Raw genomic sequence first — 14,617 nt, forward strand, 5'->3', positions numbered from 1 at the left:
CAAACAATAATAGCTCTTTCGCTGCTACTCCTACTGAAAGATACATAAGACTATCCCGTTCTGTCAGGTACCCCCACCACTTATGCCAGATCCAGGTATATCCTAGATTCATGTTATTGCAGCAGTATATATAGTTTGTCAAAGGACGTCTCGTTTCAAACATAGACAGAGAGAATCATACTATCTTTGTCTTACACTAGTACTAGCACCCAAAAGAAAAGGATGAGTATAGTTTTCTCTGTTCTTATTTACTGACAAATTGGTTTTACCAACTATATTTTCTCTATGGCAGTATTAAATGTGAAGCTCCAGACTATGTGCGTGAACCGCGGCGCGACGTCGCGGAGCGAACATATCGCGAAGTTGACGTATGACTCCACACTCGCACACTTCACGGTGATTTCGCAGTTTGGTTAGCGGCAATATGGCGGAAAAGCAACAGCTGATCGAGTTTAACTGTTACCGACCCTCCAGACTATGTGCGTGAATCGCGGCGCGACGTCGCGGAGCGAACATATCGCGAAGTTGACGTATGACTCCACACTCGCACGCTTCACGGCGATTTCGCAGTTTGGTTTGCGGCAATATGGCGGAAAAGCATCAGCTGATCGAGTTTAACTGTTAGTTATCTATGGCATCATACGTGATTTAGCTGTTTTTCCATTTTGTTTTATTGTAAAACCGTAAAATATAGCTGCTTAATATAATATATCATAATAGAATTAATATTTATCTTGCCACAGAGGAGCCAAAATATTATGTAATGTGGAGTCTTGCAAGTTCGCGCTTCGCGTCTCCTTTGACGCGGGCCGAAATACCGACAAAAAACGGAGAACAAGGCGCGAAGGCGTGAACAATCGGCGAAATCGACTCCACACTCGTGTTCGCGGCTTCGCGCCGCGAATCGCGCATGAGTGTGGAGGGCGCTAGTTATCTATGGCATCATACGTGATTTAGCTGTTTTTCCATTTTGTTTTATTGTAAAACCGTAAAATATAGCTGCTTAATATAATATAATTAATATTTATCTTGCCACAGAGGAGCCAAAATATTGTGTAATGTGGAGTCTTGCAAGTTCGCGCTTCGGGTCTCCTTTGACGCGGGCCGATATACCGACAAAAAACGGAGAACAAGGCGCGAAGGCGTGAACAATCTGCGAAATCGACGCCACACTCGCGTTCGCGGCTTCGCCCGCGATTCACGCGCATAGTCTGGAGGGGGCTTGACGCTAGTGAAATGCTTAATAGTGGTAACAGACTATCGCACCGCACCAAGGTCATTGTGCGACGCACCCATAAGTAAGAGCGAGAAAGCGATATCTCTTTCTCGCTCTTACTTATCGGTACATCGCACAATGACCTTGGTGCGGTGCGATAGTGTGTTACGGCCTTAAACATTGATTACACGCATGGACCACGGATGTACGTATGGACCATAGAGTAATATAAGTAAAGAAAGAGTAGTAACTCTATACATCAGTTTTCTTACCAAAACGCGCGTTATTTCGTAGTCGACATCTAGCGTCAAGTAGCGGAATATATCAGTACTGCTAGTCAACAACAGATGTCGCGTTGAACAAAAACTCTAATGCTCAACAATTTTCAGCTAATTATGTGATTGTAATAAAAATGTTGATAAGTAACAAACACATATTCCTTGCGGTGTTTTTTTGGTTGGAATAATATTTCCACGCTGTATAATTTTACGATGTAATTTAATTTATTAAATACCTAAAAATAGACTCAGCGAATTGTTTTATTTATTTACAAATTGTAATTTTTACGAAATTCTTGATAAAAGTTAAATAGAAAAAAAAAATTTAGGATTCCAATATGGAGGTTAAAAAAACAACTTTTTACAAAAAAATACTTTATTAACAACTTAAATGCATGCTTGCTTCCATGTAGGATCAAGTCGGACGGACGCCATATGCAGATACGTAGTATCTTCTGTAGTTTGTGATATGCAGTAATAGCACTCACACCGATGCAGGTCCGCACGCCGCTCCGGTGTATGAGCTAGACAGCGCTATGCACGAATATAATTAATGTTCCGCTCTCACTCAAACCAGATTGCGGATCCACATCTAATACAAATTCCGCTAGAAAAAATAAGATTTGAATTTGATGCACAATCACCACCAGATATATGGGATATGCCCAAGGGGTAAATTTTTTTAAATTCGATTTTTCGATTTCGTGTATTTCGTTCAATAGTATCTCCACTACTAGGCATTTAAATCCTACTAATAGATTTGAAAACGAGTGGCCAATACCACTAGATTCCCAATTTCTATCGTTTGTATTTCAAAAATTAGCATTTTGCCGTTTACCACCGATTTTCGAGTGACGAAATCGAGCGATCGAAATTCAAAAACCGCCTCCCAGGTGTTTACAAGTATCTGATAAACCCTATGCTAGAGTCAGACCAAGAATAGTCTGCAGCGGATTCGATAGCCCACGCAGTGCAAGTGTTATTTTAAACGTCAAACTTCTATGAAATTATGACGTATAAATGACACTTGCACTGCGTGGGCTATCAAATCCGCTGCAGACTTTTTTTGTTCCGACTCTATCAAGACGTGTGCAGTGCATGTTCGGATATTTATGAGTATAGGTACATTTGATTTGTTGCTTTGATATATCTGATGACAAGTGCATGCAGCTCACCCGGCGTGATCGTACATGGAAACACAAAATCTACAAAACACTTTATGACAAAACTTAATATTAACATAACAAAATAATAACCACCTCATGTTTGTATTTACTCTCATTGATATTGTCGTGAAAGGTGATTATTTACTATAGCTGGTCAAGCAAATCTTGTCAGTAAAAAAAGGCGCGAAATTCAAATTTTCTATGGGACGATATACCTTCGCGCCTACATTTTTCAAATTTGCCGCCTTTTTCTACTGACAAGATCTGCTTGACCAAGTATAGTAAGCAAACTTATTTTATTAATAGGGACGAATGTGGTACACTTATATATAGTTGGTCAAGCAGATCTTGTCAGTAGAAAAAGGCGACAATTTTGAAAAAAGTAGGCTCGAAGGGATATCGTCTCATAGAAAATTTGAATTTTTCTACTGACTATATGTATAAAAGTAATCTCTTCACTATGTAGGTATAGTCCGACAACAAATTGTAGAAAATTATTGAGGGCGCCACTCCCTACGTACCTAACTGTCACATTTTTGACGTAAAATGCTTAAGTATGGCAACACTTTAGTATCGAAATGTTTTAGTTCAATTTTATTTAATTTCGACAATATTATGTCGCACTATAAATATGTATATCACTGAATATTGCACTAATAAGACATTTATAATTGATATAGAGACATAAAATAAAAAAATATTGACAATTGGCAGTGAAAAGCGCGATAGAGACCGTGTGTGTTGGAAGGTCTGCCAGCTCGTGAACTGAATCGATAGTGAAAACAATTCACGATTATATATAAGCAGGTGCTGCCCCCTACACTTCAAGCTGGCTCTATTTCACCATAGAGTAATATAAGTAAAGACATACATCAGTTTTCTTACCAAAACGCGCGTTATTTCGTAGTCGAGATCTAACGTGAAGTAGTGGAACTATCAGTACCGCTACTTTACTGTGACACCAGATGGCACAAGTGTCGCTACTGACGAAACGAAACGAAATGTACTGCTAAAACAATTTAAGTACAACTAATATTAGAAGCAGAAGGAGTTTCAAGTAATTCGGTTATAATATTAGCTGAAAACTGTTGAGCATTAGAGTTTTTGTTCGCCGCGACATCTATTGTTGACTAGCAGTACTGATATATTGCGCTACTTCACGCTAGATGTCGACTACGCAATAACGCGCGTTTTGGTAAGAAAACTGTTGTATGGAGCTACGACTCTTCCTTTACTTATATAACTCTATGATTTCACATAGTCGGGTCTGCCATCTAGTGTCTTAAATCTAAAACTGGAAACTTGACATAATACTTCGGGCCAATGAATTGGGGCTCCTGTGCTGCCATCTACAGTTCATGCACGCTCCCCATAGCTGACAAGACTTAGCACTTTTACTTAGTCGAAATATATTACGAAAAGTCCAAAATGCAATGAAATAAAAACTAGGTAATATAATTGACTGAAAATTCTTGTAAAAATAACCCTTAATGTAGGCAAGCCTCAATATAATTCTAATAGTCATTCTCAGACGGTGGTAGACTCTTCAGATAGTCGAGGGCGCGCTGTATCGCCGGCGGGATGGGGGGTGGAGTGGGGAGGTGGTCGCCCGTCGCTTGGAAACCGTTCTCGTCTGCTCTGTAGATCACGTTTATGACCTGGAATATTGAATAAGAATATTAAAATAAAGTTAGACTTTTAAAGTCGTCCGTTTAAAATAGGTAGTATTACTGCAACGTTCTGCTGCCAGAGTGCAGCACTAGTGCACATAGTAAACCATAGAGTAACTTATACATACTAGGCCTTAAACAGTTTTTGACAAGTTTTCACTATGACATTGATGCATCAGGGCGGTTTGTTTACCTACCGCGAAACGCGAAAATCGCGTTATCTGCCTCTTTATCGATCGAATAAGCAAGAGTGATAGAGCCAGAAACCGAATTTTCGATTTTCGTGTTTTACGGTAGGCCCTGTGATTGTGCTAGTGACGCCCTCTACGCAGAGTTTTGGTAATATTCCCTATTAATATTTGGCTAGCAAAGGCCTCCATCTCCCACCTCGACATAAGCAGTGGGGGGATACTCCTCCGATCGGTTATTCTCGGCTCCGTTCGGCTCAGCTTTGCTCCGAGCAATTATTAGGGTTGGCACAACTTGACGTCCCTTTGCGTCCACGACCACAGATAAGATAATGACCGGCCGGCCGGCGGGTTGGCCGGTCGAAGTTTTTAGCAGATGGCGCCATCATAGCTTGCCCTGTCAATCCCTAGATTTGTGTCAAACTTTTGTTTTGTTAATACCCTGGATGCCAGCTCTTTAAGCCAAATCTCATAGAAAATGGGGCAAGCTATGATGGCGCCATCTATGCAAACCTTTGACAGTTGCCAACCCCATAGCCGAAAGGGATAGTGCCATACACCACCACCAGTGATTCGACCCTGAATCGCTGTCAAACTTCGGTTTTGTAGGAACTGAGGAAGTGTCCTTTCTGTACGGTAGTAGGTCCTGTACTATTATCTATTCTGGAAGGCATCAGATGGGAATGCCATGGCATTACCTGTCCGTCGGGGGCCGTGTACTGGTATTGTCCTTCCACAACCAGCGCCGGATCTTCTCCTTGAAGCGAGCCACGTTGCTCGTGATAGATGCCACCCTCTGTAACAATACATAACTCCTAAACAAATACCCGGCCAACGGGAAACGATCCGAAAGAGCGAATCAAACCAGAGGACCGAGTCTCACTCCCATTAGGGCTGAATTTGACGATGCGAGAACTCGCACGCGAGTTTCATACCATTGCGGGTTTTGATCGGTCGGTTGAATTGGACGTAACCAACAATCCGCAATGTAACTAAAATCGCATGCGAGTTCGCGCGCCGTCTAAATCAGCGTTTAGTTACACGTAGCGGTTGGCGGCCCGCGAGCCCCCTTGGCTATTTTGGATGTAATATTGTCAAACAACAATGTCTGATAAAGTCACACATATTAACAAAGTGCGGCCCGCGTCAACTTCCTTAATGTGGCCCTTGGCTGCTAAAAGGTTGCCGACGGCTGACTGTTACAGTATTGAAATAGGTATTGCCTTAAAATATTGTAACGTTGTAATTATTTTCTTATGATTATGACGCCATTGCTCCTTTATCAAAACGAGATGCGATCCTTTAGTTTGACTTCTCTTTCGGTCACACTTTCGTCTATACTCTAAATCATAATTAGATTCCAAAAAATGTTGCCACTGCAATAATTTGTTTGTAAAATAGTAAATTCCTTTTTATAAATAAATACGCTAAGATAATTTATTTATTGGTAATTTTACGCCTACGATTTAAAAAAGTACTTTTATTTACTTATTTTTAAATAAATACAAGACGCGCTAGTAAAAAGTGCCAACATTGTCTTACTTTTATTGGAATCTAATTATGATTTAGAGTTTAGTACCTGCTATTGTAATAAAGTTGTTATCTGTATGGAATATTTTTTGTTATTGCTTTTTATTATGCACACGTAATTAGCGGTTTGGTTTCACAATAGAAAACAATGCCTTTCAACGGAAATCTCTCAAGTGGATTAGGACATTTTAAAACCGTAAAACTATACTCTATGCCAGGGTTCTCCAAACTTTTCACCTGAGGGCCATATTGCTCCTCAGAAACTTTCGCGGGGGCCATCACCGTCGGCTTTGCGCCGGGGGTGGGTGTCTGGTTGCTGCTGTTAGGACCAGTTCCACTCTCAATGAATGCTTAACCCCTGGAGCCTGGCTCCCGCGGGCCCGACAGTGGGCACTCGCTTTGGGTGTCGGCGGGCCGGATTGGAACGCGTCGCGGGCCGGATTTTGCCCGCGGGCCGGGGGTTGGAGACCCCTGCTCTATGCCACTGATGCAGTATACTTACGTGTCTGATAAGCGAACTTGTAAGAGCCATCCTCATTCGGACCTTCGAAGTCGTTCCGCACGATCTCCTCCTGACACTGGCATAGACACAGCAGCAGCAACTGTAACGAAAATGAACCTTATAGTTGCAGTAATAAGCTTGCTTTTCAACTGTCTTAATATGGTCAGGGGGGCGATTTTTGAATTTCGATCGCTCGATTTCGTCAATCGAAAATCGGTGGAAACGGCGAAATGCTATATTTTGAAATAAGAGGGACAGAACTTTGGAATCGAGTGGTATTGACCACTCGTTTTCAATTCTATTAGTAGAATTTAAATGCCTAGTAGTAGAGATATTATTCAGCGAAATACACGAAATCGAGCGGTCCAAATTCAAAAATCGGCCCCCTGGATGGTACAGACAAAGAGAATTTAGACTAGAGGAAATATTCCTCTAGTCTAAATTCTCTTTGTTTAAATTATGTAGTAAGTTCATTTTTTCGAGCGATGGCGCCATACCTTTGGCCTACTCTCGAGAAGGTGGCGATACTTTTTGATATTTAACAAATTTAACACATATCAGTGAAAAAATAAGGATCAAAGTCAAAAAGTTTTAATCATTTGTGTCGAAAGATGGCAGTAAATGTACCTACTGACTACATAGGGGCTGTCCATAAATTACGTCATCGATTTTTGACGATTTTTGACCCCCCCCCCCCCCCCTATAATCATCCAAAAATATTGCTTCAAATGACCCCATTTCCTCCTACTTCATGCTACCGTCATCCGATGTCCAGACCCCCCCCCCCCTAATTTGAAATGACGTAATTTATGAATAGCCCCATAGTTTAGGTACTTTGGAAAATATTCCTCTTAGTCCCATATAACCATTCCAGTCGCAGAATCACAAAGTGGTAACTAAATGTCAGATGTGTCGTAACAGAGTCCACACAATGTGTCTAGAATTGTTTCGAAACAAAGTGTCGTCGCCGTGTCTACACTTTTCCGTAACAAGGTGTCGACACATTTGTGTGCACTTTGCGTGCGGTTTGCGACTAAATCTGACAGCAAATTTGTGACAGCAAATGTCAATATAAAATACCTCTTGAAAACCAAGGTTTGTCAAACTACTATTAGTGTCTCGTGTGCTCGTAATTCTAGTAAGTCATCATGGGCAATGCAAATGATAATAATCGACCGAAACCATATAAACACCCAACACCCGTCAACCTTTTACAGAAAAGTTTTTAAAGAAATTCAATAAGCTACTTAGGTCAGGCAACGAATGCTCCAAAAGCTGTAGAGGGAAATGCTCGGAACACAATTTTTGACTCCGTAACTCGGTTTGACAAGTTAGGAGGTGAACATATCAAAAGTCCCCGGCCGTAGCCCTTGAGCGGGGGGGAGAGAGGGGGCTTTGAAGGTCCCATTTTCCCGTTTTTCGATTATATCTCGGAAACTATGCATCTCAGCGACATGGCCACTTATACAAAATGAAAGTTAATTTAATTTGTTACAAGTTTATTCCGTCAATTTTTTCGATATGTTGAATAGTTTTTGAGATATCCGCTCTTGAAAGTTTATTTAGGGCTCTCAATTTTATCTTGATATATCTATATCAGTGAAGGTGCTAGGCCGTGTTTGGTATCGTTTTCGTATAAATCTGGGGTGCTGAATCCATTTAAGATATCACATTGACACCATTCCACAAAATAAAAATAAATCTTTTTAGGGTTCCGTACCTCAAAAGGAAAAAACGGAACCCTTATAGGATCACTCGTGCGTCTGTATGTATGTCCGTCTGAATACACAAAATAGTTCTTTACTTATAGATGACAGGAAAACCTATTAGAAATGTGCAGTCAAGCGCGAGTCGGACTTAATGTACGGAACCCTTAATACGCGAGTCCGACTCGCACTTGGCCGGTTTTTTTGAAACTCTTCTTGACGCTTAACCGCTGAACCGATTTCGTTGAAATTTGGTATAAAAATAGTTTGCGTCCCGGAACAGGACATAGGATAGATCTTATAACCAAAATCATCTTTTGAAGGTGTGAAAAGTGGCGTGGAAATTTGTACGGGAAATCAATAACCGCTGAACCGATTTATATGAAATTTGGGATGGTCTACATCTTAGATTTAGTTAAAAATGATGAAAAAACATGACTTCAAACCTAAACTTAAACAGTATTAACTTCAAGAAGTCAATTCTGAATTCCCCCCTACACCTCATTTCACACCTTTAAAGGGTGATTTTTGAGATAACTTATTATATCCTGTTTCGGGACTCAAAATATATGTGTACCAAATTTAAATTAAAACTGTTCAGCAGTTTAAGCGTGAAGAGGAGTTTAAAAGAAAGTATTTTAATAAGTTTATATGTTTTTACTTCGGAATGGTGTCAATGTGATACCTTAACTAAATTTGGTACTGCGAATTTATACGAAAACGATACCAAAACATGGCCTCGTAGCTTTACTGTTGTAGAAGTCAAAATAAAATTGAGTGCCCTAAATTCTTATTACTTGGCCAAACTTGTGTAGAAGGAAAAGGTAAAATAAAAGTCTTCGGCAGGAATATAAGACACAAATATATTTTTTTTTTTGCGTTACTATTTCATTCATCAAATATAAACATACCTTGATTATACTATTCTAGTGAGATCCTCATAGATAAACAAAAACATTTACTTAAAAAATTACAAGGTCGAAATGTCACGGAACTTTTTTTTTTTTTTCCTTTATTAAGGGGCTTTTTCGATTGAACGAATATGTCACCCCATAAAAAACAGACTTAATTAACAAAGTTAAAAGAAAGTAAATAGCTGGGTGGATTTCAAAATCCTGCGAAAACTTATGGTTCGGTCTTTATAAAAAAAACTAGTAGGTTGTGCGAGTTGCAACTTTTTTATATGTTTTTAAGAACTATTATCTTCATGTTCCTTCAATTACCATCTCCAATAACTTAATAGTTTTTTTTATATAAAATGTTTTATGTGTCTAAAATCATCACCGTCTACCGGAAAAATCTGAACCTTTTTGTTTGCAGTGAAAATTATAGCATACCTATCATACGATTGCGATTTTTCTTTTACTTATATCTTTTCCATGTTGTTGTTTAACACATGAAAAAATATGCAATAATTCCTTCACCGAGAAAGTACATTTAAAAATATTTAAAATTTTGTCACGAATATTCGTCAACACCGTCATGGTAATGTCAATGTGAGCTTATCTCCGTGTATGAACAACGAAATACCGCTAAAGGTCCTTGCCCTATTTTTCACTTTAATATAGAATGCCAAAAATGATTTCACTATAAAGATACATCATTGAATCGTGAGAAATATTACGAACAAATTTGTAAAACGTAGTTTGTCACAACAGAGCATCATCACCGTTATGCTTTGGTTTAAAAAAGTTACAAATGATATATTAGAAATAATTATTGAAATGAATGGCAAACTACATGAAGTTTATTGTGTAGCATAGACATTAACTACTATTATTCGTATTCTAGAAATAAAAACAAGAAACTCTCAAATCGTCAACACCATACCCATCATCACCGGGAAAAAATGACGACCGGTGATGATTTCATGTGTATGGTGATGACGGTTCTCAGAAACTTTTCTAGTTATTTTGCTATAATTCATTATAAAATTAAGCTGTATGTTTGAAAAACGTTCTCTATGTCTTCTAACACTATATAATGTCTACCTTATAAATGTAGAAGAAGATATGACTATTTTTTTTTCACACTAGAGGATGGTTAGTTTTAAATAACATTTTGACTGAAGTAGGCAAAATTTAGGTCACTTAGAACTTAGAACATACAAATGTATATTTTTTATTATCTAATAATGTAAATCGTGCAACTTAGAGTCTGTAATTGCATGTTAGTCGTGTTAAAACAAAGTATTTAAACAAGCAACATATATTAAGTTTTAAGCGACCATAGGCTACGGTACTGGCTCACTATCGTAATGGCCTTATGTTTTTTGATAATATTATATTAATTGATGTATATAATTACAGCAATTAATAATTATACCATTGGGTAGTCACCGGACCCAATACCTAACATTTTGTAACTTATGACATGCATTACAAGTAGGGGTCTTGCAACTTATAAAACACTGATTATATATTAATGTTTAGCTATTAAACAATATATATATGGATTTAAATCATTATAGCTATTTTTAAAGTTAATTTATAAAACAACAAAAATACAAACTTATGCAATTAATCAAATTATCAAAAAAAAGGTAATATATCATAAAAATTAAGCTCACTGGTAAGCCAAAAATTTTATAATATGATATAAATACCAAGTCATGCAGTAGATAAAAGAAGATGCGGGTTTAAACTGATAATAAGAGTACAATATTGTTAATATGATTTAACATTGAAAAAACCCAAAAAAATTAATGAATACATAAATTGCCTATTTCGGAATATAAATTATTTAAAATTATACAATAAAAATACTTATTCTATATTTATTTATATGAATAAAATGTATTTTTTATAATTTTCTAAAAATAATTTATGTAGTTCAAAAACATGTTATTTGTAATGTTTATTAAAGTTCTAAAGCCTTACAATTAAAAAAAGTTTTTGTTTTTTTAATACGTTTTGAATACATATATAAATTAGTTCCCAAATCGTCATTACCGTACATGCAGTGTCATTACCGTCTATAAAAGAGTCATTACCATACCATGATTGTCATCACCATCTTGCGTTTTTATTTTCCGAAAGCGATAACTTCAAATATAAGCCACAAATGATTGTATAAATACCATAAATATCCTCAATATACAGCCCCCTATTACTTTACCCAGCTAGAATCGTGTTAAATTAAACATTAAAAAAAAATATTTTTTTGTATGGTGAAATTTTTGGTGATGAAATCCACCCAGCTACATCTAGTTTAATTACATCACACATTTCTGTCCCTCAGACCGCACTTAACAATATTTAGTACCTTTTCAACAACCTCAGACATGGGGTTCGAAAGGTAGGTATTACATAACCCAATGGAACTGTCATTGTCATGAAATATCTGTCTTCTAAGTCGCTCATTTCGGACACACTCCATTAAAATATGATACACATCCTCGACGCGATTACATAAGGTGCATAATTCCGAATTCACTTTACGCATGAGGTAGGCGAACTTATTCAATGGAATGTGTCCAGAGCGCAATCTCAATAATAAAACTAGATCCTGCCTACACAACACACTATTATCAATCCAAGGAGAATTAAAGGGTTGTGGCTGTATTGTCTTATACCAAATACCTTTGTCCCTAGATCTCCCGTCGAAATATTCCTTCCACAATTCGCGACACTTTAATTTGACTAAATGTAAACAGTCATTATTGCCCCCATATAATGTTTCAAGTGAAATTCAATGCCATCGCTGCATGCCTGTTTTGCTAATGCATCAGCTGTCTCATTGCCACTTATACCTACATGCGATGGAATCCATTGCAATATTATAACTTTTGCCATAGATTTAGTAATATGTGAAAAATATAAACTTTTATGACAAAAAAAATCTGGACACAATTTAAGAATCACCCAATTGCGTCGAGGAATCATCTGTATTTTTGCTTGTTTCATTACCTCCTCGCTTCTTTTTTGTCCTTTGTATTCTGTAGCAATTTGTTAGATCTGAAAATAAAGATAACTTGCGTCGTCACGGATGTCGATTTATAGGTTTTAGGGAGTGCAGAATTCGAAAACGATGATCATTTTATAATCCAAGATGGCGGCTACGTATTTTGTCATAAAAGTGGAATCCAAAATAGTCATCATTTTCGAAATCTGCGCCCCCTAAAACCTATAAAACGACACCCATGACGACTTTTATGACATAGTGCATGGCCGCCATTTTGGATTTCAAAATGGTCATCATTTTCTAAATCGGGGCCCCCTAAAACCTATAAAACGACATCCATGACGACTTTTATGACATAGTGCATGGCCGCCATCTTAAAATCCAAAATGGTTATCATTTTCGAAATCTGCGCCCCCTAAAACCTATAAAACGACACCCATAACGACTTTTATGGCATAGTGCATGGCCGCCATTTTGGATTCCAAAATGGTCATCATTTTCGAAATCTGCGCCCCCTAAAACCTATAAAACGATATCCATGACGACTTTTATGACATAGTGCATTGCCGCCATTTTTAAATTGAAAATGTTATCATTTTCGAAATCTGCGCCCCCCAAAACCTATAAAACGACACCCATGACGACTTTTATGACATAGTGCATGGCCGCCATTTTGGATTCCAAAATGGTCATCATTTTCGAAAGCGGGGCCCCCTAAAACCTATAAAACGACATACATGACGACTTTTATGACATAGTGCATGGCCGCCATCTTGGAATCCAAAATGGTCATCATTTTCGAAATCTGCGCCCCCTAAAACCTATAAAACGACACCCATGACGACTTTTATGACATAGTGCATGGCCGCCATTTTGGAATCCAAAATGGTCATCATTTTCGAAATCTGCGCCCCCTAAAACCTATAAAACGACACCCATGACGACTTTTATGACATAGTGCATGGCCGCCATTTTGGAATCCAAAATGGTTATCATTTTCTAAATCTGCGCCCCCCAAAACCTATAAAACGACACCCATGACGACTTTTATGACATAGTGCATGGCCGCCATTTTGGATTTCAAAATGGTCATCATTTTCTAAATCGGGGCCCCCTAAAACCTATAAAACGACATCCATGACGACTTTTATGACATAGTGCATGGCCGCCATCTTAAAATCCAAAATGGTTATCATTTTCGAAATCTGCGCCCCCTAAAACCTATAAAACGACACCCATAACGACTTTTATGGCATAGTGCATGGCCGCCATTTTGGATTCCAAAATGGTCATCATTTTCAAAATTGGGGCCCCCTAAAACGTATAAAACGACATCCATGACGACTTTTATGACACAGTGCATGGCCGCCATTTCGGATTCCAAAATGGTCATTATTTTCGAAATCGGCACTCCCTAAAAACCTATATATCGACACCCATCTCGACTTTTATGACAAAGTGTTTTGCTACCATCTGCATGCAAGACATTTCTATTATTTTTACGTACAAAAATGGCCCGCTGTCAACTTTCAATCGAGATTTAATCGATAATTTATTCGATTAATATTCAGATTAATTCAATTTCAATCTATGTTAGGTCGACTAAACTAATCGCGATTAAAATTTGAGAATTAACTTTTTTTATTCCATTAATTAGTCGAATAAACAGTTAATCGATTAATGCCCATCTCTGACCACGGCATTTTTACACTTTGAGAATATCTGAAAACAAATCAACACAAGGAGCCATTTTGCAAATCCAGTAACATACCAGTAACTTTGTTATTACTTTTGACAGCGCGTGTCATGTGTCAACACAGAGTCGAAACATTGCAACTACTTTGTGACTGCAATATTTCTCAGCCTTGAACCATATTTATACATCATAATTAACAAGTTTCGTAGTATGTAAAGCGTTATTTCTGTTATTCAAGTATAGTATACGCATCGAAGTACTAAAAACCGGCCAAGTGCGAGTCGGACTCGCGTTCCAAGGGTTCCGTATATTACACAATTTTTAACAATCAGTGCCGGATTAAGATATTTTGATGCCCTAAGCATTTCTAGGTGCCCCCTCTCCCTAGGGTCATCAAGATTACATTGATTTTTTGGTAAATTGAGAGAAGTTCATTGCCGCATTACAGCTGAGAATGGAAATCAGTCACATCATTTTATCACGAAAATTGACAGTGCCGCAGCAGTAATGTTGCAACAGAGTACCTAATGCTGTTGCAGTCGCCACCCGAATGTCACCTTTATCATAGCGTAGAAAGTAATAGAAACGCGAGCGAAGCGAGCGCAAAAATTTTTCGATATAAAAACGCAATATGATAGACAGTTGTACATTTTTACTTTTAGTATGGAAATCAGTCACATCATTTTATCACGGAAGTTGACAGTACTGCAGCAGTAACGTTGCAACAGAGTAATGTTGCTGCAGTCGCCACCCGAATGTCAC

At 38.0% G+C, this 14,617-nt stretch overlaps 1 protein-coding gene across 1 annotated transcript; it reads right to left on the reverse strand.

Annotated features, from left to right (window-relative positions):
- Nucleotides 1–4,167: 4,167 nt before the first annotated feature.
- LOC134803581 (endocuticle structural glycoprotein ABD-4-like) lies at nt 4,168–7,314 on the reverse strand. Its single transcript, XM_063776382.1, has 4 exons — nt 7,309–7,314; nt 6,551–6,650; nt 5,217–5,314; nt 4,168–4,318 (listed from the first exon to the last, which is right to left on the reverse strand). The coding sequence occupies exons 1-4, from the start codon at nt 7,312–7,314 to the stop codon at nt 4,175–4,177; spliced, it is 348 nt and encodes a 115-aa protein (XP_063632452.1). The 3' UTR covers nt 4,168–4,174.
- Between the last annotated feature and the right edge of the window lie 7,303 nt (nt 7,315–14,617).

The sequence above is a fragment of the Cydia splendana genome, chromosome 26 (genome assembly GCF_910591565.1).
Source record: "Cydia splendana chromosome 26, ilCydSple1.2, whole genome shotgun sequence".
NCBI classification, from domain to species: Eukaryota; Metazoa; Arthropoda; class Insecta; order Lepidoptera; family Tortricidae; genus Cydia; species Cydia splendana.